General features: G+C 54.6%; 1 protein-coding gene across 2 annotated transcripts; it reads right to left on the bottom strand.

Moving 5' to 3' along the window:
- Nucleotides 1-337: 337 nt before the first annotated feature.
- On the bottom strand, nucleotides 338-26,391 carry LARGE2 (LARGE xylosyl- and glucuronyltransferase 2). Of its 2 annotated transcripts, XM_030452457.1 has the most exons (15): nucleotides 26,310-26,391; nucleotides 7,199-7,372; nucleotides 6,382-6,638; nucleotides 5,912-5,994; nucleotides 5,531-5,654; nucleotides 4,829-5,000; nucleotides 4,570-4,674; nucleotides 4,206-4,318; nucleotides 3,963-4,088; nucleotides 3,653-3,808; nucleotides 3,379-3,542; nucleotides 2,861-3,139; nucleotides 2,394-2,540; nucleotides 2,034-2,229; nucleotides 338-1,922 (listed from the first exon to the last, which is right to left on the bottom strand). In XM_030452457.1, the coding sequence occupies exons 2-15, from the start codon at nucleotides 7,296-7,298 to the stop codon at nucleotides 1,725-1,727; spliced, it is 2,220 nt and encodes a 739-aa protein (XP_030308317.1). In that variant the 5' UTR covers nucleotides 7,299-7,372; nucleotides 26,310-26,391; the 3' UTR covers nucleotides 338-1,724. The 2 variants fall into 2 exon arrangements, with proteins under 2 accessions (XP_030308317.1, XP_030308318.1); XM_030452458.1 differs by lacking the exons at nucleotides 5,912-5,994; nucleotides 26,310-26,391 and having other exon boundaries at nucleotides 6,559-6,638; nucleotides 7,199-7,284.
- Between the last annotated feature and the right edge of the window lie 55 nt (nucleotides 26,392-26,446).

A 26,446-nucleotide genomic window follows, 5' to 3' on the forward strand; every position in this document is an offset into this window, starting at 1 on the left:
CCCACCACAGCACCAGGAACCAGCAGGCTTGATCCCACCACAGCTGATGGCTACACCAACCATTTCAAAGCTGCCAGGGACTGTCTCACAGTGACACTTGGTGACATAGGCACTGCTTTTGTCTGCTGTTGCTCCTTGCTCCCCAATCCTCCCTCTATGCCAGCCAGACCAAGAAAAGGCTTCAAACACACCAGGCAGAGCAAGCCCAGTGGTGCCTTTCCCCAGCAGAGCCTCAGGGTGCCCCTGCTTTGCTCTTCTCTCACTGCCCTCCCTCCAGTGTACATGTGCGGGTTTCCTGCAGAAAAAAATTAATAACCAGGCAGCTGAAAGAAAGAGGTGAAAAAGAATAAAAAAGCTTTAATTTAAAAATTAAATTAAAAAGACAGAATTAGCAAGAGGCGCTTGTGTCCTTTCCATACCCCATGCTTGCTCCCACCATGGACGGAAATCTTCACCCCTGCACAGAGCTGGCTCAGCAGCCCAGAGTAACACTAAGGAGAGAACAGCAGAGACTGCAGCAGCTGTCCTGGAGACCCTCCAGGGCCACCAGCAAAATCATCTGGGAGGAAGAAAGGGTTAAAAAAACAAAACAAAAACCCCAACAAAAAAAACCCCAAACCAAAAAGCCCCCAAGACATCCTAATAATCATTCTTATGAGAAAACTAGTAAATAATTTAAGTAGTGTGAGGAAAGCAATGCATCCTCTGTGCTCCAGTGTGTGACAGCCATGGAACAGTGCCAAGCCAAGCTGCTCCTGGCACAGGGATCCAGCCAAACTGCTCAGCTACAGCCTTGTCCAGTGTCAACCATGTCACTGATTGCCAATGGCAATCTCTGCTCTGCCATGAGTTGGGGAGGAGCAGGGTGGTCCCTAAACAGGAATTTCTCCAAGCATATGCTGGCCCACGAAGCTGCTGTATTGCTCCTTGCAGTGGGTGCCTGGCATGGTTGGCAGCCCTGCCCCATGGGGCACTCAGGACTGTGCCTGCCACTGGCATGGCTGCTTCCAGCTGGGAAGCATAGGTCTGGTCTGGAAGAACACTGCTGGGGACAGCAGACAGCCTGTCATCCTCTAGGTGACTCCCACACCACCAGTACTGCACCAGCCTCCTTGGAGACTCTGCATCTATATGGATGGTAACAGTATTTTGCCCTGTTAACCACCTAGCCTTGGTTAGGGCTACTGGAAGTCCATGGCCCCAGCTCCCTGTCTCTGAACCTGGCTACACAATGGATGCAAAAGGTTTCTCTACAATCTTGTCTCCCACTCACCAAAGCGGGGTATGCAGAAGACTGGGACATGGAACCACAGAGAAGAGGCAGAGCAGGGTAAAGTAATGCTCCCAGGCTTCTCCAGGAGCCAGGACTCAGGCTGAAGCGAGCCAAGGAAGGCTAAGAATCCACATCTGCTAAAACAGGGGACAGATGATACTTGTCCACCTGGCCCCTGGCATGGGGAGGTTCTCCTGTAACACAGGAGGGCTGCTGCTCCAAAAGACCCCTTGGCCACACTGCAGCAGACTGACCCTGCAGGCACCACCTGTTCTTGCAGCTGGTATCTTCCATCTAATCTATGGGCATCCCATTGCTGGACTAGAGAAACTGTGCTGCCACCTCAGCTCCTTCAGACCAGGCTGCAGTGGTGGGCCCAGGGCACGAGTGGGGCCCTGCACTCCCCTCTCCAGCGTGCTGCTAGCACCCTGCACCCACTGTCCCTGGGGCATCACAGGCTTCTCTCGGCGGTGAGGTATTTGAGGGCAGCAGCCCCATACCGCCGGGACAGGTCCTGGTGGAACTCCTCCCTCAGTGTCTGCAGGCAGCCCCGGTACCCTGCGCTCAGTCGAAACTTGGAGATGTCGAAGCTGGGGGCATGGGGCATGTGGATCATGAAGGCATTGGGCAGGACCAGCAGTTCATATTCCTGGGGGCAGAGCAACAATTGCCATCAGCTCGGTGATCCCAACACCTCACTGTCCAGCCAAGACCCCCAACCCGGCGCCTCCGTGGTGCCAGGAGCTGTCCCCTCACCCACCTGTGCGTCCAGCTCCATGATGTGGGACACCTTGTTCCATCCAAAGCCCACAAACCTCTGGTCATACTTGGGGCAGTCTCGCCTCACTACAACGTAAGGCTCGAAGTCCGGCTGCCACGCCACGCGGTACGGCACGGTGGCCGTCCGCCACTTGGCGTAATCAGTTGGTGCATGGCCTTTTGGCCACACGTGGTACCTATGGGTAGAGATGGAAACGAGAGGACCAGGAAAAGCTGGCAGCTCCCCAAGACAGGAACCTCTCTGAGTTGGCTTTCCAACAGCTCCAAGAACAAGGGTACAAAGCTGGCTTCTCCTGAGCATGACAGCCCTGTGGGATTGCAGGGCAGCTCCAGTCCCTACCTGAAGGTGTAGAGGGAGCCCATGTCCAGCATGGAGAGCAGCTCTGCTTTGGACTTAGGGAAGGTCAAGCGGTAGTGCAGAGTCTCAAAGGCTGGCACGATGAGAGCTGCCTTCCTCTGGGGCAGCTCCAGCTGCTGGATGGAGTTCCTATGGTAGGAGGAAGGGTGTGATGCCTCTCCAGCTATAAGCTGTGCCCACAGCCTCTCTCCTCAGCCTCTCCCACCTGACCACAAGGCTATTAGCGTATTCAGACACTATGCAGGGGCAGAAGGAACAGGGCAGCCCTAGCAGGCATGACTGCTTCCTTATCTGCTGGTGTCTGACAAAAAGGAGGACAGGATCCCAAGACTGAGCAGCAAGGAAACAGTTTCTGCACATTACGAACTCCTGTCCAGGGTGTTTCCTGCAAACCCCAGTCCTTGAGGAGCCCAGCAGGCTGAGCAAGGGCGAGCAGGAGAGAGCCTTACCTGAGGTAATCATAGAGGCCGTACATAGGCAGGAAGTCAATGTCTGTCAGAAAGACATAGGGTGTCTGCGTGTTGGCCAAGGCCACGTTGCGCAGGAGGTTGATGGGGTAGAACTGCCCCTCCTTGTAGACGACGTGGTAGGCAACGTTGCGGCGGGCGCTCAGCACCTCTGAGGCCTGGGCGTAGCGCAGGAACTGCTGAGCCTCCGCGTCTGACATGTACAGTGCCAGGCTGATGGGGCCTGCCCAGTGTCTGCAAATAGCCTCCAACATCTGTAACCTGTGAGGCAGAGGGCATCGTGTGAGCATGAGGTCTGTCAAAGCCAGAAGGGCTGCTGGCCAGTGAGCCCAGTTCAGGGAGAAGCAGAAGGAACTGCTTGGGGTGTTGCCCTCACTGCAAAATACTGGTGTGAAGGTGAGGAACCTGTGTTTTGAGACCCCTGGTAGCTTCCAAGCTGTGGAACCACTCCTGAGCAGAGGTGGGAGATCCTACCTCCATCCAGCCCCACCACAAAGTACCTGTCCATGGAGAGCTGGGCCACGAGGGTGACATCTGTTGGGTTGGGAAAGGCCATAAACTCGTACTGCACGAAGAACAGGTGGATGCGGTGCTGTGTGAGGTGCTGCCGGCGGAAATCGTAACAGGGATCATCCTCATCCAGCTCCTCCAGTGCCTGCTGCAGCTGTAACACCATGAAGATGAGGGAGAGCAGGGGCCCAAGGGTGGCTGTGTGATGGGGTCTCTGCCCACTCCACGATCTGGGGGTGGGGACAGAGTTGCAATCGCCCTCACCTGGTTGCTGGGAGGACTGGGAAGACTGGCACAGCCAAAGAGCTCCCTGCGTAGCAAGTTCCCATCGTACTCCAGGAAAGTCAGGTATAGATTACGGAAGAACTCCACATGCTTGTTCTTGACATGCAGCTTCTTGGGAGAGTTCCAGTGGATCACCTGAAGGAAGCAGCGTGCCATGTCATGGAGGGAGTCAGCAGCACCCAGCACTCCCCAAGCCCCCAGGCACTATGCTTGCTCCCTCAGACCTCCAGCACATGTGCTGTCTGTCCTTCAAGCCCTGCCCAGTCTCAAAGGCAGCAACCCCACCCACCTTCAGATCTGAGACTTCAGTGTAGCACTGCTCCGAGCGGGTGTGATCAGAGAGCTGTACGTTCCAGAAGCAGGGGAGCCGGTACACCAGGGCTGGGTCATGCTTGATCACCACATTAAAGATGTCCTAAGAGAGATTAAGGTGAGTTTGCAGGTGGATGAGGAAGGCAGCACACCTCCTACATGCCAGCAGTACTATATGGGAATGGAGCAGGGCTGATAACTCTGGGAGAGAGACCATTACCTGATCTGCCAGGGAGGTGGAGAGCATGTTCATCAGCTCCTGCTCAGCTGTCAGCCGCCACATCTGCTCCCAGCCCAGTCGACGCAGGCGGTCGAGCAGGAGCAGGATCACCCCTGGGTGCCAGGGAGGAGGGCACTGGGTCACCGAGAGAGCACTCAGCCCTTGCAGAGCTGGAGCAGAGCAGCATGCCTTCGACCCTTAGGACATGCCACTTCTCTGTGCCCTCCCACATCTGTGCAGCATCCCCATCACGCCCACCACTCTGCTGCCTCACCTCAGCCTTCCCCAGCCTCCCTGTGCCAAGTGCCACCTCAGCTAGACACACCCCCAGGCTGCAGAGCCCACCCCAGCAACCCACACTCACCTGTGTTGAAGCCACGTCCCAGGGCCGGCCATGGTTTGTGGTTTTTCCACAGGTTGCCCAAATACCAATCGCTTTGGTTCTCCACCAACCCAATCACCTGCTTGTCTGAGAACACAGAGGGGACACCGATGCAGCCCATCTTGCTGTAGGTTCAGCAGGCCCAAGCAAACCCACTGTGCTGGTGCTGTTGCAGACAGGACTGCCAGCCTGAGCCCAGCACCCAGGGCCCCAGCAGGTCCTAAGGGCACCCTGTTCTCACCAGAAAACTTCCCAAAGACAGCCCAGAGCTCAGCAATGTCAGTGGCAAAGGTGATGTCGGTGTCCAAGACGATGACCTTGGAAAGGTTGGAGGGCAGTGCCTTGGTAAGCGTCAGCTTCATCAGCCCGTAGATGCCAGAGTAGTGCTTGTTGGGGATCCACGACACCTCTGGCTGCAAGGCAACACAGCCTCAGGGCTGGGCATGGCCACGCTCTTCCCTTGCCTAAGCAGAAGGGCTGTTTGTGCCCAGTACCCTGTGCAAAGGAAGCCAGCAGAGAGGCTGTGGAGCCAGCCAGCCCTGGGGCATCTCCTCCAGCTGCACCACTGGCAGCCGCACATCTCTCTGCCCAGGCTCTTCAGGCACTGGCCAGCTGCATTTCCTTCTCTTTTGCTCTCACTCTGCTATGTCTCTGTGTCTTCCTCTAGCCACCTGAACCCCAGTGTTTCAGAGCTCAGGGGGAACCCACCTTTACCACACAGATAGTGTAACCCAAGGGGTGTCTCCACCCCTCCAGTACCAGCCCTGTGCCACCTTCTCAGCTGAACCAGAAACAAGTCCAAAATGGGGAGTAGGTGGAAGACGGACCAGCAGGAAAAGTTACTAAGCCCACTCCCTGCTGCTCCTCCCTAAGCTCCTCTCTGCTGCTCCCCTGGCATCCAAGCACTGTGTTACATCAAGGTAAAGGAGGGGCAAGTGCCTGCCTTCAAGTCTTCAGCATTGTAGAAGCTGACGTGGACAGAGGGCACCATCCAGGACTGGAAAAGCATCTGGAGGATCTGGTGGGCCACCAAGTCTGTGATGAAGTGAAAGTGGAGGGGGTTCTTCCTGCCAAGGGCAAGCACAGAAGCACTCAGCAACACAGCAGGAGGAAGAGTGCATGATCCTCATCCCTCCCACCCCTGCCAGGGGACACACATCAGCTGAAGGGGCAGATGGAGAAAAATCATCCATCTGGAAGAAAAAAAATCCCCCTCTAAGCAGCAACAGAGGGGGTAGAGAGAGGCCCTGAAGCCCTTCACCCACAGCACTGCCCAGCCTGCAGCAGCTCATCTTGGAAGCCCAAACCAGCACCTCCCCATTACCTGTGGAAGAGGATGGATTTCACCAGGGTGACCACATCCCGGCTGGCGTTGTGCCCGGCACACACAATTGCGACGTGCAGGAGCTGCCCAGAGACAAATGGCACCTTTCTGAGCCTGGACACCCTTTGCCTCACAGGGGCCTGTCTTCCTTGGGGCTGTGCTATGGGGACAGCCTGCATAACCCAGCCTTTGCCTTGGGAAGGAGCCCCAGAGAGAGGTGGGACTACCTCCCAGCTCAGAAGTGGGGACCAGGAGTCTGGTTGCCACTGCTTCTGTCTGGCCTCCCACTCTGTGGGTGAAGCAAGACACCCTCACCCACCATGGACAGTCAGGATAAGGCCCCAACATGACCAGAGCATAGGGTGAGCAGTGGCAGGCAAGCTGCACATCCATCCATGCTCAGACATGATCGCAGCATACCATCTGACTTCCCCTATCTGCCATGCCACCATGTTGGTGTCATCACCCACCTCACACTTGTGAACCATCTGCTGCTTGGGGCAGGCCGTGCGGTTGTTCCTTTGTCCCCTGGGGGGGTCCCCATCCTCGGCAGAGGCCCCCCACTGCAAGCTGCCATTGCTGCGCCCCCCCTGTGCCTGTCCCAGCTGCCGGCGGAGCTGCTGGTTCTCCTCCTCCATCCTCTGCACCTGCGATGCCAGCGCCTCCCGCTCCATGTCCCGGCTCGGCTGCTCGCCCAGGCAGGGCTGCAGCAGGAGGAAGCGGCCATCTGTGGAGAAGAAACAGGGCATGTGGTGGGCATGACAAGGTAAGAGTTTGTCCAGGAGGATGTGGATGTGAGGGCATGATCTCAAGTTGTGCCAGGGGAGGTTTAGGTTGGATATTAGAAAGAATTTCTTTACGGAGAGGGTGATCAGACATTGGAATGGGCTGCCCAGGGAAGTAGTGGATTCTCCATGTCTGGAGATATTTCAAAAGAGACTGGATGTGGCACTCAGTGCCATGGGCTGGGAACTGCAGCGGGAGTGGATCAAGGGTTGGACTTGATGATCTCAGAGGTCCCTTCCAACCCAGCCAATTCTATGATTCTATGGACGGTGGGGCAGAGCCCCAGAAAGAGGTCCCGGCACACTCCATGTGTGCCCACACACGTGTCCCCCAGACACTCCACTGTCAAAGCTCTGCTCCCCTGATCCTCAGGGATGCCCCCTGGAAATGCAGAGCTCAGATGCACCTGCAGCAACGTACATGTCCACAGAGCACCCACCCCACGGCCTCAGCCTCCCCTCTGTTGGGAACTGTTCCGTGATTGGACAAGGACCCACTCACATTCGAGGCTGCCCATGAAGAGGTAGAGCCAGGAGAGAAGGACAGCCAGGGTCACTGTGGCAACCAGCAGCTTCAGCTTCACACGCCAGGAGCGCAACATGGTGTGTGGGAGGGACAGAGATGGTGAAGATCAGGTGGGCAGCCCAAGCCCAGATGGCCCTGGCATCCTAAAGCCTGCAAAGGTCAGGAGAGTGAGGGAGTGGTGTCACCAGTAGCCCTGAAACCCACACCCAGGTGCCTCCACATCCCCTGGCAGGATGTCCCATCTCCTGGTCCTTCCAAGGACACCACCTCGGCCAGCACAGCAGTGACAAAGATGCTCTTCAGCTCTAGTGAGAGCCTCTCCCAGCCAGCACCATCCTGCCCCATCTCGGGGCATCTGGACCTCCCCAGGAGCCTAGCCCATCACCCTGCTGTGTCTGCACTGCTCTCGGGGGGCTCTCAAACATGGGAGAAGAGAAAGAGTGTTCCAAGGGATTTCACTCAAGCTCTGTTCTCGCCATGCACCCTACAGACAAGGAGAACGAACCGAGGGCTCCCAAGGCAGGCGGGAGGCTATGCTGGAGAGGCTCTCCCCGCTCCGGGCAGCAGGGAGCGGGGTGGTTAATGGAGCCTGCCCTTGACAGGGAGAGGAGGTCCCTCCCCCACCGCCTCCGGAGACCGAAAGGCCGGGGCCGCTCTTGAGACGCGGCCTGAAGGACGCGGCTGGGCCGGACCAGGACCTGGCTGGCCTGACCCAACCCTCCCACCGAGAGGGAACTCCCGTACCCAGGTCGGATGCAAGCCAAACACCTCCCCCTCCCACGAAACTGTGGAAAAAACCCAAACGCTTCGGTGAAACGAACTCACTTTCCGGCACCGCTGCAGCACAACGGGGCACGCCGGGGAATACGGTCATTGGGTCGCGGTTCCGGCCAGGGGTGCCGTGTCCGAGGCTCCTGTACCCAGCCCCAGCTCGGGGAGAGCCCTGCCCGAGATCCCAGAGCCAGGTGCCCAGGGCAGACAAAAGGCCCCACAAAGCAAAGGAACACAAACCTCATTCCTCGCCCCTGCCTGCCTCCTGCAGCTCAAGCCTGAGCCCCTGCCCGCGGAGCGACATCTGGACGCTCAACTAAAGTTGGAGTAGGGACGAATGGGCCGGATTAGTACCTGCTCCCCCCGCTGGAGCCCATTGATGTGCAGATGCCCATGGGGCCGCCAGCGTTCGGGGGGCCGGAACAGGCATCCTGGGAGGTCACCACCCTGAGCAGCCCCCGGGCGAAACTCTGCCCCGCCGCAGGAATTGCCTGCTAAGGGCGAAAGGAAAGCTGACCAAGAGAAAGCATATGCACCAACAGGCTCAGGTTCTGCTAAAGCTGGGGTGAGGCCAGCCCAAGGGAGCACGGCCACCCACACCCCTTTAGCAGCAGGCAGGGCTGCAACCCTTTTCCCGGTGGAGAACAGGTCCTTCTGGCTCCCTGCAAGCGGGGCCTGGAATCCCACTGCTTTTCCACTCTATAGAACAGGCCAAGTGCAGATACAGCAAGGAAAAGGAGCAGACCAGACCCCTTCTTCCCTGCCGCAGCCATGGGACAAGCTGGACCTGGCGATGTCTCCACACGCTGCTGCCAGCCCCTCTCCCTTCCCACAAGCTGATCTCCACCCCTCCTCCCTGGCCTGGGCATCCCCCAAACTTTGTGCTGAGCTTGTACCCTGAAAAGTGGGGGCAAGTCAAAAGGAGGGAGATGAGCTGGAACCAAGCAGTCTGGGAAAAGGAAGGACAAAAGGGACTTCGGCATGAATGAACGAGAGAAGTTGAGGGGCACATCTCAGCACCCTCCTGTGTCTGTGACCCCTCGAGGGAAGCCTCAGTGTGGGCAAGAACTTCATCCAAGGCTGCACGATCACACTACCTGGATAGTAGTCTAGGGGACAGAATGGGACGAGCAACAGGCCAGTTGGCAAAGACCCTCCCAGAGGCACCCAAGGACTCCATCCCTCCCCCCGTAGCACCCTCACCCTTCCCACCGTCCCTTCTCCTCCTCACGTGGCTGCTCACCTGCACCCCATGATCTCCTTTCCTGCCTTTCTCCTTCTCCTCCTCCCTGGGCGCCTCCCAAGCCGGCAAGCAGCCCGCTGCTGCTGCTGCTCCCTCCTCAGTCTGCCGTTCCCTGTCCTCCCTTTACTCCTCCCTTTCAGATCTGACACTTCCCCCCCACACACCTCCTCCCTGCTCTCAAACCCAAGTTCCCCCCCCACCCCCCCGCACGCCCTGCGCTGGCCCCCCTTTCGGAGGAAGAAAGAACAAACAAAACAAGAGATTAAATTCGCTTTCTACTCAAGAGCCCCCAGCGCCAGGGGCACCGAGTTGCCCAAAGTAAATCAGAAGGAATCCGCCCTCCCTTCAGCCCCCTTCCTGCTCCCAGGACTTAAAGATCTCTCTTCTGCTGAGATTAGGGATCAGCATTATCCACTCCCTACCCAGCACTTGCCTCCTCCTTTCCCAGGGCAGGTGCATGAGGTTTTGGCCGCACGGAGAGATAACTGGGGGGCTCTGAAAGGCAGCAGAGCCCACCCTGTCTCCCCTTGGCTGGCCGAGAGGGGCTGCACAGCCAGTCCAGGATGCAAGCACGGCAAGGGTAGGGTGCAATCCTTCCTACCTAGAGAGAGGAGCTATCAGCCGGGGTCTGAGTGACAGCCCCTCAGCTGGACAGGGTGCAAACACCACACTGTAGGTGTGAGAAGGGAAGAGCTGCCCTTGAATTTCCCAGGCTTGCTCCAGCCCCACCAGCCCAGGAGAGCAGGGCTCCCCAAAGAGCACAGCATCGACCAGACCTCCCCACTTCTCCAGGAGCGAGCAGGATGGCAGCAGGAAGGGTGGGAGGCCCGGGCTGGGAATGCTAAATATGCGGAGCCAGGCCCTACCTGCAGCTCCCCCTGCGCCTGGCCCCAGGGCCGGGGAAAGGCAGCAAGCTCCTGACCGGCCCGGAGGGAAAGGAGGAGCCCACTGCCCTCCCGGCTGCCTTGGAAGAGCTGGAGGGATGTCCGGAGAAGGCAGGGTGTGGTGGGAGGCCACCACCAGTAGCAGCAGGCGCAGGGATTAGAACTCAACCTGTCTGCACAGCAATTTAGATGAAAATACGCGGCCCCCCACCCTGTATCCCAAGGGAGAACTGTGGCATCAAGCCCCAGCCTGCCTTGGAAAGAATTAACAGCGCCTGCAAAGACACCCCCCGAGCCCCAGGGCAGGGGCGGGCTGGGTATCCACCCAGCCAGTGCAGAAATCACTGCCCCGGGAGACACATTTCCTCTCCTGCTCAGGCAGCTCTTGCTTGCCCTTGCAGAGCCCTGGTACAATAGGCAGTCGCTCCTCAACACCACCCCCTCCCCAGCCTACCCACCGCAGAGAGAGGAAACCACCCCCCTACTCTGCTGCTCCCCTTAGCAGGAGCCCCACCTTTGCTCTGCTCCTTGTATCAGGGGCACACAGAGCACAGCCCCTGGGAACTGTCGTGTCCTTGCCTCAGGGTATCCATCATCCAACAAGTGCTCCGGATGAGGCACCAGCTTCACAGGGCTTACCCACACTCCTGGGAGAAGCACAGACCTTCCGCAGCCTCTGACCACCAGCACTGCTCCCAGGGAGAAAACAGCCTCCCCTGCTAGTTGAAGAACCAGTGAGGAGAGGTGCCCTGCTGAACCTTGTATTAATGAATAAAGAAGGTCTGGCTGGGGACATTAAGGTTGGGAAGAGCCCTGGTGACAGTGACCATGACATGGTGGATTTTAGTACAAGGAAGAAGGACAAGTAGGACCACAATCATGGACTTCCACAGGGCTAACTTTGCACTCTTTAAGGATCTACTTGCAGCAATCCCATGGACTAAGACTCTGGAAGTGAAGGGAGCCCGAGAAAGTTGGTCAGTTCTTTAAGACCAAGATAGATGCATTCTCTAGAGTAAAAAAACAGGTAGAGGTGGTAAGAGACCCACATGGATCACCAAGGAGCTTTTGAAGTCTCATGGAGGAAGGGACTGGTCACTTGGGAGAACTATAGGGATGTTGTCAGAGCATGTAGGAAGGCAACAAGAAAGGCCAAAGCCCTCTTAGAACTCAAACTAGCAGAGGAAGTAAAAGGAAACAAGAAGAGCTTGTTTAAATATATCAGTAGTAAAAGGAAGAATAGGAAAAATGTGGGCTCACTGCTGAATGAGGCAGGAGCCCTGAAAAAAGAGGATGGAGAGAAGGCAGAATTTCCAAATACCTTCTTTGCTTCAGTCTTTACTCCTAAGACCAGCCCTTGTGAATTCCAGACCCAGGATGTAAGAAAGCAAGCCTGGAGGAGGGAAGACTCACCACCAGTCAATGAAGGCTGGGTTAGAGACCAGTTATGCAAACTGAATATACACAAATCCATGGGCCCTGATGGGATGCACCCAAGAGTGCTGTAAGAGCTGCTGATGTTACTGTCCTACAATTCTCCATCATTTTTGAGAGATCATGGCAAACAGGAGAGGTGCCTGAGGAATGAAGGAACGCCAGTGTCACTCCAATCTTCAGAAAAGGCAACTACAAACCAGTCAGCCTCACCTCCATCCCTGGAAAAATGATGGAGCAGCTCATTCTGGAGGTCATCTCTAAGCACATGGAAGAAGAAGGTTGTCAGGAGCAGTCAGCATGGATTTACCAAGGGGAAATCACACAGGCCATCCTGTTCAACATCTTTATCAATGACCCTGATGATGGGACAGAGTGTCTGCTCAGCAAGTTTGCTGATGACACAAAACTGTGAGGAGTGGCTGGCACCCCAGAAGGCTGTGCTGCCATTCTGAGGGACCTAGGCAGACTGGAGAGCTGGGCAGGGAAAAATGTAATGAATAACAACAAGGGCAGGTGTAGAATCTTGCATCTGGGTAGGAACAACCCCAGGTACCAGTATAAGTTGGGAACTGAGCTGTTGGAGAGCAGCAGAGGGGAAAGGGACCTGGGGGTGCTGCTGGATGGAAGGATGACCATGAGCCAACAATGTGTCCTTGTGGCCAAGAAGGCCAGTGGCATCCTGGGGGGCATTAGAAGGGGGGATGGCTAGTAGGTTGAGAGAGGTTCTCCTTCCCCTCTGCTCTGCCCTAGCAAGGCTACATCTGGGATATTGTGTCCAGTTCTGGGCCCCCCAGTTCAAGGACAGGGAACTGCTTCAAAGAGCCCAGTGCAGAGCCTCCAAGATTGTTAAGGGAGTGGAAAATCTCCCATATGAGGAAAGGCTGAGGGAGCTGAGTCTCTTCAGCTTGGAAGAGAGGAGAATGAGGGGTGACCTCATGAATGTTTATAAATACATAAAGGGAAAGAGCCAGGAGGACGATGCCAGGATCTTCTCGGTTATGCCTAATGATAGGACAAGAGACAACAGATATAAGCTTGAGCATAAGAGGTTCCATATAAACACTAGGAGGATTTTTTTTACTGTGCGGGTGACAGAGCACTGGAACAGGCTGCCACAGGAGGCTGTGAAGTCTCCTTCCCTGAAGAATTTCAAAACCCACCTGGATGTGTTCCTGTGTGACCTGCTGTAGGTGACTCTGCTCTGGCAGGGGGGTTGGACTCAATCTTTCATGGTCCCTTCCAACCCCTAACTTTCTATGATTCAGTGCTCTGGCTGACCAGCATCACCTCTCAGCACACTTTTCCCAGCCTCAGTGTCTTGCTCCTTCCTGCAAGCAAGGGCCCAACACCAGGTCCTCACCAGCCAGGAGGCAGGAGCAGGTAGGCTGCTGGAGGAGGACAGGTGAAGCAGAGGCATTTTAGGATGTTTATGGTGGGAGATGGCAAGCAGGAAAGCAGGTACACAGCCTCCCCTCCCCTGTGAAACATTAAAGGTACAGCTAGTGGAGGGCAGGGCTGAAGTGGCTCCCAGGCCAGGGGCACAGCAGGAACCAGCACAGAACACAAGCATCTTGGCTCTGACTGTCCCTATAGCTGCATTGCTCAGTATCTCTGCCCTCCCTCCTCAGTCTCCTTGCCCAGGCCAGACAAGTGCAGCCAGCAGTAAGATGAGAGGTTTCCCAATACTGACAGTTTCCAAACCCAGCGCAAGGGTGCAGGGCAGAAGTGCTGTTTGAAGCAGGTTATCCTCCCTTCCCCACATTCTCCCTGGAAGCAAAGCAGCTTGTGCTTCAGAAGGTGACAAACAGGACATAAAGAGGCACCTGGTTCTGTCACCCTCTGGGAGAGCCTGAGGCTGACACTGGGGATGGGGCAGGCAGGACCCTGCTCTCACCTTATGTCCAGACATCCCTCCTCTCACTGACAACAGGGTGACAGCCAGGGCATGGGGAATGTCAAGCCAGCAGATCCAGGCAGTTGCACAAACACAGGGTGCATGCTCACAGCAGCCTCAGAGGCATGGGCAGGAGCCCATGGTGCCTGCCAGCCACCCCTCCACACACAAGCAGACTTTGCTCCCAGGACAGTGCACCCACCCTGCTTGCCCCAGACCTACCCTCAGAGCTCCCCATGTTCTGGCACCCTGCTCCTCCAAGATCCCCTCTTTCTCTAGAGAGATTTTTCAGCCCAGCTGGCCTTCACTCTCCCTGGCTCAGTGACAATCAGGTGAGCAGTTAATGTTTAGGGAGAGCTGGCAGTGGAAGCTTTCCCACCACATCAGCACAATTCCCTCAGCTTTACCTCCGGAGCAGGGAGCAGCATGGAAACTGTCAGCAAGGTCCATGGCAGGGTGGGCATCATAGCCTGTTGTCTCTCTTAGACCTGCACCTGCAGAGAGGATGCTGGGCACATCAAGACCATCTGCAGGTCACAGGACAGCAGCAAGGGGCAACGGGGGCAGGGCCTTGGCTTGCTGCCCCCTGAACACAACCTCCACCCCCCCCCAAGGCATCCCAAGGGAGGAGGTTGCCTGGCTGTCCCCAGGCAGGAGTGTTTTTGTGGAGCTGCACTGGCTGTTGTCTTACTTAGCTGCAGGCAACAGAAACTAGAAATCCTTCTCCCAGCTCTCATTTTTGGAGCTGGGAGAGCAGCAATGGTTTATCTGACCTGTTTCGACTGCCTCAGCAGAAGCACAGCATGGCAGCTTCCCAGGCTCCCAGGAGGTGAGAAAGGGCCCTACAGCCATGGTGAGAGCTACACAGCAAGACTGGCAACTGAGAAAAGGCACCATGCTCTGAACTAAGACAGCTGCAGAGGAACTCTCTTTTGCTCTTCGATGGGAGGGGACAGGCTGGTTCCTTGTTCAGCAGGTCATCTTTAAAGCCCATGCCCTAGTACCCATCTGACAAAGCACCTTGCAATCTGGGGTCATCTTTGCTCCTCTCCCCATGACCTAAATGCAGCCATTTGAGACGGGCTGCACCAGCTGGCAATACCACACAAGCAGCTGCAGGAATTTACAGAGGTGGAATGGAATTCTGCCAGGAAAGCAGGATTAAAACCTCATGCTCCAGATTACCATCCCTCCCCAGTCTTATAATAAGAAAACTTCAGTGAAAATTTCACCTTTGTTTCTCCATGGAAAGAGCAACATCTGACAAAACAGCCACCATATTCTAGAGATAGGATTGAGCAGCAGCCAGAGTCAGATATCAGCACATGAGCTTCAAGAGAAGCAAGTATCTTCCCACTGCCCCTAACACCACTAAATGGCATAGAAAATCCCAGAAAGGTGAAGATCTTCCTGGGGCAGCAGTCACCTGTGCCTCAGCTATGGTTCATTCATAAGCATCTATCTCTCCTTGGGACCGTTAGATTTTCACCAAACACAATTCTGCTCATCTAAGAGTTCAGCTTTTTATTCAGCAGAGGCAACACTGAAAAGCCACCTTCTCTAACAGCAGCAAAGCACTTGGGAAAGAGGAGCTAACAGTCTGAACAGTGTTAGTTCTTGAAGCTTGGCTGAAGCAGGGGCTTTTATCACCAAACTGTTTCCATGTTTCCAGAGGAAACAAGCAAGTTCAGGCTGGGCCTGACACAGGAACATGCCTCACTGCTCATACCTCTCCACATCTGAAACCCCAGGAATGCATCAGGGAGCAACACCTCTTGGCAGGGATTCTAATAATGAGGCCCTGCTAGACACAATCCACTTAATGCAGAACAGCCCTGCAGCCAACCAGCCTGCCTGCACCCCAGGACTGGATTCAGCTGCCTGGCAGAGCCTCAGTTGAAGAGAGATCTGTGCATGGGGAGCCTGGTGCCACAGCAGAGTAATGCAGCTGTTGTGTAGGAGGTTTAAGTCTTCCAGACATCCTGCAATGCTTACAAGATGGGCAGCTGCACTTTGCCACAACTCTCAGGCAAGGCAAGAGGCGGCCACCCAGGTAGCAATGTTGTCCTTAAGTGCTCTCGGTCCTGTTAGGCCCAAGCAGGTGGAAGGATCCAGCTGACAATAGCCTTGAACTGCATCTGTGGGGACACCAGGGCAGCAGAAAGCATGGTGTTGGCTTGCCCTCTGCATGGGCTCTATTTATCCCTCACTGCACCTGGGAACCAGCAAGAGAGACCCTGAAAGCTTGTGTGCCCAGGACACCCAGCCAGACATGCCAATACCACCAGCTGGGTCTCATCCCAAGGAGATGGGATCTTTGCTAGGAGAAAGGATAACCTCTTGGGGACCAAGTCACTCTCAGCCAGCAAGAAGCCCCTTACCCACAGGCTGTACAACATCCCCAGCACAGCTCTGGAGCAGACCACCTTTCCCCAGTGCTCATCCAGTGCTGTGCCCACAGTGCCAGGCTCAAGGCAAGGGAGCACACTTCATGTCCATGCCAGTCATGGCTTTCCCACCAAGCCCCTGCTTCCACCAGCCCTGCTCCAACCTGGCACTCAGAGGTGTTCCCTGCACCTCCTGCCCCCATGAAACCCTACCATGTGTTGTTAAGACCCCTAAAAAGCTTTGGAGGAGACACCTGTTTAACACACTGCTTCCAGCTTTACTTCCCTGGAGTACAAGTTACTTGATGTCAGGAAGATACTCAGCAGGTGAAGTATTGCCACCAACTGGTCTTTTTCTGGTCCTGATGGAGCATAAGCCTGACTCAGAACAGCTGCTCTGACACTAATAAGAGGCTACAGAGTCCAGCTGAAAACATGTCACTCTGGCCAGCACAGCACAGGAGGGACCAAGCCTGGGCACTACACAGGGCAGGAAGACCCTGTCTGCCTCCTGAAATCAAAAGAAGAACAGCATTTGAGCTGATCTCCAGCTCCCTTCCCTCTACCAAGATCAGGTTTCTAATACCTGCATTTTTGCCAGCATCTGGGCTGCAGCTAATAGGCAGTTCCAAAGCCATTAGGTTCACTTTGTCCCCATCTCCAGATGTTTTTTGGACACCACTGCCACTTCCTGATGTTTCCACTACTATGAGCTTGGAGTTGATGGCATCTCCTGGGGTCAGAGCTGAGAAGCAACAGTGTGCTGGAGCTCCCACTTCCATGAAGGGTAACCTGCTGCAAACCTTCTGCCAGAGCCAGCTCTGCCATCAGCACAGCTGGAGCATGAAGCAGGTATTGCAGAGTGGTGGGAATTTCACCCAGCTATCAGTCCTCATGGGTAAGGATGGACAGATCATCCTCACCCCACAAATCTCCCTGATTCCCTGAAATGCTCTTGAACGAGCTGCATCAGAAGCTGCTCCCTGGTAGGACACGGGCAACCATATGCCAGCACATCTGACCAGACCTAACCCCTACACTTCTGAAGTCAGCACCATTTTATACATAATTAGGCTAAATACAACACAAAAGGAGGCACAGGGACTCCCACAACCCCAGACCAGGAGAAAAGTCCACAAGAGGCAAGATATCATCCTCCCTGATACCTCTGGGAAGGTGCCAGGGGCAAAGCTGTGAGCCAAACCCCCAGGTGCCTGCTATGCATTGTCACTGGCAAAAGGTGGGTGTTTTTAGCCAAATAGTTATAGATTGAAAATTGGAATTTACAGACAGCTCAGAACTATTTGCTGCTTCACTACAAGCTTTGGACAGGAACAAAATGCTTTGTTTTCCAAGCAAAAGGTCTCGTTTTGCATTGTTTTGTTTGAAATTGAGCTGCATTACACTTAAAAGATAAAGGGTCCCTTCAAACTTGGCTGTGTTTTTTTTTTTCCTCCAGCTTCTCATTTTGCACTAAATCAAGCAATTAATTATTTGTTCAGCTCAGCTCTCCAGACAAGCTGCAAGCACCACAAGCCAAAGTCCAGAGCAGCTCTGCCCAAGCAGCAGCAGCAGCACTAAGGGGGGGGTGATGGGGCTTTCTGTGCTGCAGACTCCTTTCAGACTTCAGCTTAAGCTCCCTCAAGGACACTTGCCTGGGAGAAAGGAGCACAGGGCCCTGTGCAAGGGATGGCAGGTGCCCTACCAAAAAGCCATGCACCCTCCCTGGTGGGCACCAGTTCAGGATACATGATCAGGAGTTCACAGCCACTGCTGGAAGGACATGCTAAGAACATGGCTCCCTGTGCAAATCGCCCTCCACAGTCTAAGTGCATCATACCAAGGTCCCTCACTAATCCTACTGCTACCTGGCACTGGAGAAATTCTTCTGGATGCCATCTCTCACGGTGCCAAACTCTGCTCTGGCAGCCTCAGGAGCACAGGGGAGCCAGGCAAGCACACAGGGCATCCATCTAACAAGGAAAGGCAATCCCTTCACTTTCTCTGCATGGAAAGAAGGTGTGCTGCAGAGGAGGCCAATGCTCACAAAGAGCCAGAGCTCATAGATGCAGTCTGGTACCTCTCACACCAGTGACTGGCCCAAACTGGGAGCTGTGCTCAAGCAGCCACTCCCATGTCTTCCTTGCCCAGAGCTATTCCTGGCACTGGTGTGCCCTTAGTGCCCAAGCAAGGATGAAAGCAGAGCTCATCCACAGAGGAATGGAACAACTGCACTATAAATAGCAAATCAGGATGGCTCAGGGCAGGCTCTAAAAAACTCAAGCAGGAATAGTGCCATCTACTCAGGGTGCCCTGGGCATTTTGTAGGACCTGAAGGGGTATCTGAGCTACAGAGTGGCTTACACATTGCAAATAACTGCTGGCTGGGCTAAGACACTGCAAACTTACTCACAAAAAAGCAAACCAGTCGCAAAAGGTGACTGATGAGGGAAAAAAATAGGAGGGGAAGTGGACTGTAGAAGGGTGGCTGTTCCAACAGCCATGCAGTGGAAAGGAGAATGCTCCCAACACCCAAACTCCTTACTGACCATTCCCAGCACTTCTGCCCTCCTCCTGCTCCTGGTGTTCCTGTCCTTGGGGCTTCTCACATTGCTGAGCTAAACCCTGAACTCACGCACCAAAGGACAAAGGCAGGGAAGAAGAAACAGCATAGCTCAGCTCAAGCACACAGCAGAGGAGCAGCTCAGGACAAAAAGTCCCATTTTCTGCAGTCTACAGCAACCTCTGTGCAGTGCCCAGCCTGCACCAGGAGCAGGACAGAGGCACAAGAGCTCAGCCCATCTGTGACCATCAGAGCCAAGTTCTCCTACCTCCAGAAGAGTCTTATCCTTCCCACAACACCCGTGCTCTCTAACCTCTCTTCCCTGCTGGTGCCTTCACCTGGAACAGCAAACATTCCACCTTCCCCTTCACATTGACAGAATATGTCCTAGAAAGGGATGTCAGCCTCCACAGAGAGGGTACATGCCTGGCCTTCTGCAGCACTGCCAGGCAGCAGCCCTGTGCCCTCAGCAGTGCTGAGCACAGCTTTCTTGGGCAGACAGCTGGGAACACGTGGAGATGCAAGTACACACAGGGAAGGCACAAGACCTGAGCTGAATCACCCCCTGTATAAAAAACACAGGCACACACACACATACAGCCAGTGCTTCCTCTGATAAAGTTTTTTTTGTCAAAACAGGAAGACCCAAATCCAAAACGCCAAACAAAACAGGCTCAAGAGGTGAAGACAGCCAATGCTGGCTGCAATTCCACCTTGAGAATATGGGAAGCCCACAGCTCCCCTTTCCAGCCTCCCCCATGCCCTTCCTCCTCTGCACAGCAAGCAAGATGAGAGGTAAAGGTTTTGAGTTTGGCTGAGTTTCCACTCTGGGGACAGAAGCTCAATAACACTAGGCAGGATGTGAGTGTGTTGAGGAAGAGGATTAGTAAGCCCCTAATCTGCACATTTTTGGAGTCTAAGTACTTCACTCCACTCCCTAATTAAACCACAGAGAGCAAAGACTGCCAGAAGGGGGAGAACAAGGAGGAAGAGGGAAAGGAGACCAGAGGCTGTGGCTTAAAAGCTGTTCCTTGTGGCTAAAATTCAAGAGGTGTCATTGCTAGGGATGTACTGCAGCTCCCATTTTTTATGCCACAGCTGTTGAGCATCCTATTGCCACTCCTGACCCAACCCAGAGCAAGACTGAGGGCAAGATGAAGAGGAACCTGAGTGATGGCCTGGGGATGGTGCATTACCTGCAGCAGCCTCGCCTCTGCTTCCCAGACCTGTCTGCACAGAAGAGCTTTGTTCAATTGCTTATCTGGCTCCAGCTGGGGAGGGGCCAGTGCCTTGCTGCCTTGGCACCCTGGCAGGACATTCAGCTCTGCACCTGCCTTGGTTGGGGCTGCACAGAAAGGGAAAATTTCCTGGCACAGGTAAAGAAGGAAACCTTCTCCTGCAGTTCAAATAATGCTCCTTTTCCCTTTTCACATTCAGGCCCATATGCTTAAGAGCCCGTGGCAAGCCCAAGCCTCTGCTCCTCACTGCTGGCACTGCAGCAGGGACAGACTCACTGGGGAACCCACCTGGGGAGCTCCAGGGAGCAAGGGAGCCGGTGGCATAGCTGGGAACAGGAGTGCTTAGGAAGGGCCTCACTTCCCCAAAATCCTCTTGCTTCCAGCTTTGCCCCACCAGACCGAGGCAGGGGGTGTGAGTGGGCTGGGGCAGCCTGTCACTCCAGCATCCCTTTCACTCCTATTCTTTGGAATTCCTCTCTTCTGTTTGCTTTGTTTCAGCCCTCAATAAACAGGAAGAAAAGGGAAGGAGCCTTGACAAATCTGATCAAGGCACAGACAAGCTGAGGCTTCCTCCTGCTGGCATGGCAAGCACCACACTAATGAGGGGTAGAGGAGGGAGAGTCAGACACTGGGAACAGTGGCCCCACTGAAACACTTGGAGTAAGGACAGAGGGAAAAGAAGCTGCTAGGGCAGAACAATGCCAGCACAAGTTCCCAGCCTTCAGAAGGGGGACTCCCCATTTCCTCTGGTTCAGGGAGTTTGTCCCAGTTCCTCAGCCCAGATCCCAGTCACCTACTGCCCACCACAGTGGTAGACTTTGGGCAGAAGGATCCAGATGTGCACATTTAAGGGAAGTTCAACTGAAACAGCCATGAAGATGGGACCACATTTTGTACCAAGAACTCACATGGAAATCTTGTCTGCCAGAGAACTGAACAACAGGGGCTTACAGGAGCCAGTTTTTCCTCCACAACCTCTCCACAGGTGATAAATACCCATGGGTCCAGCAGGGAGGAAATGCAATAAGCCAAGACCTGCTGCCATGCAGCTATCCCCAGTTTATCAAGCTGGGTGTACTGAAGGATTAGGACAGGAAGGAAGAGTTCACATGCAACTCATCTACCCAACAAGCAAGGTAACAAACCTCTGCTGCCAATATTGCAGGGGTACCTGAGAATAGCTGGATAAGCTGGCATAGCCTGGTGGTGGCTCTGAGGACAAGCGTTTAGCCAGGTACCCTCAACCTGAAGGCCAGAGAGCATATGTCAGCTGTCCTTGAGGGTTTTGCAGCTTGCTGTCAGCTGAAACCCAAAAGACAAAGTCATGTGAAGAGCTGCTGCATGAGATCTCTGGAAATAGGTCCCGGCACAGCCAAGAGTGTCATAAATCAGCAGTACCCAACACCTCGTTCCTGAACCTTTCCTCCAGCCTGTTACAAAGCACAGCTCAACTCGTGGGAGAATATCTACAAGCTGCATGTCCCCAGTCCTGCAGACCATTCCCCACCCACACCAGGAGGGCTGTACATGTATCATATATCCCCAGAAGTGCTGGCAAAGCCACAGCCACCACACTCCTTTGTAACACATGCAAAGGAGTCCTCACATTGACTCTTCAGCAGGACAGGAGTTCCCTGACCCCCTCCCAAACATGAAAGCTGCAGCAAGTTTTTAGCTTGTGAGGCAATGAAGGGATTAACTATCACATCCAGTAACCTGAGACTCTGCGACATACCTTGGGCTGTCCCAGGGGTGGAGTCAAGATAGTTTATCCAGATAGATGTTCAACAGAGAGAAGGGATGAAGGCAGAGGACAGAAGGCAGGCTAAAAACCACCAGGCAGCTTGCACTGCAGAGAGCAGAAGAGCCTGTACATGTCACTCCTTCTCAGAGGAAGAGGAGACCCTCCCCTTCTGCTGGGATCTTGTCAGTACACCCTTTTCTTCCAGCTTCCCTGAAGACGGATACCCACATCCCACAACTGCAGGCTGGAATGGATGGCCCTTCTCCCAGGAGTTTGCAGAGAGAAAGACCAAACCAGAAATACAGAGCCATGAAAATAAACTGGGGCAAAGGAATCAAGAGAGGAACTGGGAGTTTTGATCTAAAGCCCCACATTATCCACACATAATAGCTATAAGATTTGGGAGAAACAGGACCATCAAAGCAGGTAAAACTTAGCAAAACTATCTTTCTGGTCTGTCCCACCTGAACACAGAAGGAAGTGTGCAGTGTGCTGGGCACCATTCCTACCAGAGCACCTGTTGCACCCCTCTAAGCCACAGCAAGCCCTAGGTCAGCCTGGCAAAGCACAGCACGAAACAAGGGAAGCAACATCAGTCCAAATAAGGGCCAGAAATAATAAATAACTTGCAACAGCTTCTACCTGAACAGTGAAAATTAGGACTACAGAAGAAGTATAGCACGACAAGCACGCAGCAAAACCCTCCTGACACTACTTCTGCTTTGTGAGGCTCCCTCAGTACCTGGCTACAAGGTGGAAGCCAGTGAGAGTGGACACATTATGGACACCACAATACACATTAGTGAAATGACATCTGTCCCCTCCAGCATCCCCACTCTGCCTACCCTGACGTGTCAGCTCCCACCTCAGACTAAAGGGGTCTAAGGGAGGAACCTTAAGATTATTATTTCTGGAACAGGGGTAACAATATGAACCAGAGTGCCAAATCTGCCCAGTACACATCCCCTTTGTAGTTTGCCATCAGAGCCCTACAGCTACAGGGAGCAGCTCACCAGGGAAGACCCAAGTCCCTGATACCCTCCTGGAACAGGAAGCAAAAAACCAAATAGTTTCCATAGCAAAGAGCTGGAAAACCGAAGGCACCTTCAGCAGAGCTAATCATGAAAAATCATGGGAAAGCAGACGTGTTTGCACATGGCAAGAGCCTCACCATGGTGGAACCCATGCCCAACAGCTACAACTCAGCCACCACCAATTATTTACACAGCACTGCACAAGGGACTACAAGATTTCCAGATCCACTGCCTTCTCCAGGTGAGGTCAGGAGATCTTGGGCGAGACTGGGAAAAAGGCAGAGCAGAAACCACAAGCAGTTGCCCCTCTCACTAAAAGCACTTGAAGCACTTTCTCCCTCAGGGCCCAGCTGAATCTTCCCTTGGAGTGTTTCCATTAACCCAAGCCACCAGAGAACTACATGTCCAAAAGTTTTTTCCAACTGCATCACATGGTTATTAAAAGATATTGCCTGTCCCTCTCAGCCTTTAGCACAGGCAGATTTGGGATATTACAGGAGAGCCTGCACATTGCTACTGAATCAGGGAAGGGAGTGATCCAATTAACAGTCTGGGTCACTGAATGGCTTTCTGCAAAAGATATCTGGAGGCAGGAGGAGGTCACTGTCTCAAAGCAGAGCTCTGCACACATTGCCAGATGTGTTGTTCCTCCTTGGAATTAAAAAGAGATGCAAAGTCTCAGATAATCTGCGAAAGGCATGAGCACCCTGACAGATGCTTCCAAAATGCTTTTAAGTCAAAACACTCATTAAAAGGCACCTTAAGCTTATTTGACCTGGGTTTCCCTTCTCCTCAGACTACTGCTTCAAGCAACAGACCTATCAACATTTCAGAAACTGGAGGACTACATCACCACCATCATAATCCCCTGCCAGCTGTGCTTTTGCAGGTCCCTGAAGGGCTGCTGGGGATCAGAGGTGCCAGCTACCACCACCAGCAAAGCCATGCTCAGAGCTTGGTGTTTGTCTCCTCATTTGGACTGACATTTGGAGCTCTCCTGAAAAGTGCTGGCCTCCAGTGATACTGTGAGTGAATCAGGCCTTCCATTCTAAGCAGGGCTTATGTGTCAGGGACTAAAATACTCCCTGGAGATGCCTCTGTCTACAGGTTATTTGGAGCGAGTCATAATTTATGCTTGGCTATCCCAAAGGATTGGCTGAGCACATCCAGAAGCAAAGAAAACAGATGGCCACAGCAGAGGGTGGGCAAGATGGGATGCCCCAAGGAGACAGGGCCAGAAAGGTCATCTCATCCCAGACTCATCCCAAGGACTGCTCCTTTCCAACCACAGCCAGAACAATCCATATCCCAGACCTCATACTACCAGGCTTCTCCCCTCCTAGTGGTGGAAGGGCATCAGGAAAACACAGCTGGGAAAAATACCCACTTTTCCTTCACAACTATCAACTTCCCAAGACACAGCTACACCTCAATATATTGCATCTGTTCTCCCAAATCCCTCTCCCCAGCTCTAATGCTGGCTAGTGCTGTAAGAACAGGTCCTCACCTACCCCAGCACCCTGCAAGGTATGTTTTGAGCCATGCTTACTTTGGATGATCTGCTTCATACCCACAGCAGGGCTCCATCTGGGGTCAGGCTCCCCAGAAATGATGTGGTCTTCTGAATGCAAGCAAAGAGCAAGACACTGGCAGCCAAGCAAGATGGACTTCACCCACTGACTGTCTACCAGAGAGATTGCTTTTTTCTGGTTTGCTTCTTTTTCTACCATTAGTGCTGAGACTGCACCACTAATCATCAGGGCAGAGGAACTATTTGGCACCCGTTACAGACAGTGGATTTCCAGTAAGCATGAGACCTTGGCATCCAGGCTGGCAGTAAGTGTTAAGAAAGGAGCTGCTCAGGGATCTTTCTGTCTACAGAAAAACTAGCCCCTCAATCCCCTTCCACACATCTCCCACCCCCTCCATGGGCATTATTAGCCAAGGCAATTAGATCAAAGTCTTGTCCAACCTCACAGTCTTGCTGGTGCTCTGAGAAGCCACCCCTCCCACAGAGCTCCCTTGTAGCAAATTTACCATAAAAAGGCAGCATGATGGTATCCAAACTGTCCTCCAAACTCATTCACTGCAGAAGGGAGATGAATAGAAAAGGGGACAGGACAGAGAGTAGGTGAGAGGGAGCAAAGGATGAAGAAGCATCTGCCAAAAAGTTCTCACTCGGGGACTGAACAACACTCTTGAGAGTGGCCCAAGGACTTTGTGCATCAAGCTACACCTCTGTCTGAAAGATAAGGTGTCTTTGGCAGTCCCCTAGGCAGCCAGCTCTTAGATTGCCTTCTGGCAGAGCTAGAGCTTCTCCTTGAAGGAAAGCAGATCCAGCAGTCTGCACTGGATATGCCCCCAGAGTCACGAGCAGTGCACACCTACCCTCAGTAATCTATTCTCCAGACCTCTGTCACATGGCTCAGGTGCTGTCTCACTCTCCTTGGTACTTATCACCAAGCAGCTCAGCCACCGTGAATTCCAGAGGAGCTCACAGGTAGCACCGCATGTGAGCGGAAAAATTGGCCTAATCCACGTGATTCTGACTGAAAAGGTTTGTTTAGTACCAGACTGTTTGCCAGCAGTATCTCGTGCCCTTTTTGAACTCAGCCTGCTGGAAAACAAACCCTCAGGGGACTAGGAGGAGAACAGGAGAGATCAGAAAGGATAAAGTGCCTGCCCATGCAACTGTAATTCTTGCAGAGGAAGCTGCAGGCAGACACTGCGTCCATTGTGTGGAGGTAACCGGACAGGAGGAAGGAAGGGAAGCTTGGCAGAGCTCTGTTTGCACTCGGGAGACCTGTGAGAATCCATGAAACACCCTCCTCATCCACCCTGCGCACCCTCAAAGGTTCAGCAGGGAGGCACGCAGCTGGATCCATGTGCCCCGTTGCCGATCTTTGCACCCCAAGGTGTGCCCAGGGCCAGGTGCCGCTCGGGGGAGCAGTGGTGGGAGGGCAGGGTAGCAGTGGCCGGGCAGCCTCAGCTCAAGGTAACCCTCCCTAGCTGAGCGGCAGGCAGAGCTGGAACACACTGTGCAGCCCAGCACGGAAGGTCTGCCAGCCTGAACAGAGGTTTGGGCCCTCTTTTGCAACAGGCTGCCACCAGACTGTCCCCAGCATCTGCCTTGAATGTTGGGGTTAGCGCTCGAGTAAAGCCCAGGGCGGGACCGTGGCTATGCACAGCACGGGAAGGAGCCCCGACAGCACAGCCCTGACCTCCGCAACTCTGCTACTCTCCATGCTTTGCCTCCTTCCTTTCCTTCCACTCCAGAACATCCTCCGACCTCCGCGGGCAGGGACAGACACTGTCACGCAGGACACGAGCTCGCTTCGGGGTGGGCAGCCCCTTCATCCCCAAGTCCCCCGCCTTTCCCAGGCCTCCTGCCCGTGCCCGTCGGGTTTCCCCTTGCGCTTCCCGAAACGCGGCCCTTCCCGGGTGCCGAGAGGCTCTCCCTGATGCCTGCCAAGGACGGACCCAATGCGTTTGGGTCTGGATGTCCCCCAGAGCACCCCCGCCTGAGACAGCAGCTCCGGCGCGCTGGTTCCCGTCGGGTGGACGCTCCAGACGCCCACGTTCCTTCCCCAGAGCCAGAGGGAACTTCATGCCGGTGCCGCTCCCGGAGCCGGTGTCCGTCTCTCGCCCGTCCCCCCGAGGGCGGTCAGCACTCGCTACGCCCCGAGCACAGCGCTGCCCGACTCGGCAGCCCGCAAGGACCCCCCAAAAATGACCCCTACTACCCCGGCTCCTCACCCTGCGGCAACCGCTTCCCCCCTCGGGACACGCACAGGCTGGGACCCCAGCCCCACGAGGGTCCCCCCCGGTCCTCACAGGATCCAGCAAACCCCAGCCCTGCTGCCAGCTCCCGTCCCTCCTAGCCCGCCCGTACCTGTCCAGCCACCGCTCCAGGTCCCGGTCCTTTAAACCCCCGCCCCACGGCCCATCACCCGCTCGGTGCTCGGCCTCGCCGCCTGGCCCGCTCCGCTCCGCTCGGCTGGGCCGGGCTGGGCCGGGCGTGTCCCGCAG

Source organism: Calypte anna, chromosome 5A (assembly GCF_003957555.1).
Source record: "Calypte anna isolate BGI_N300 chromosome 5A, bCalAnn1_v1.p, whole genome shotgun sequence".
Taxonomy (NCBI): domain Eukaryota; kingdom Metazoa; phylum Chordata; class Aves; order Apodiformes; family Trochilidae; genus Calypte; species Calypte anna.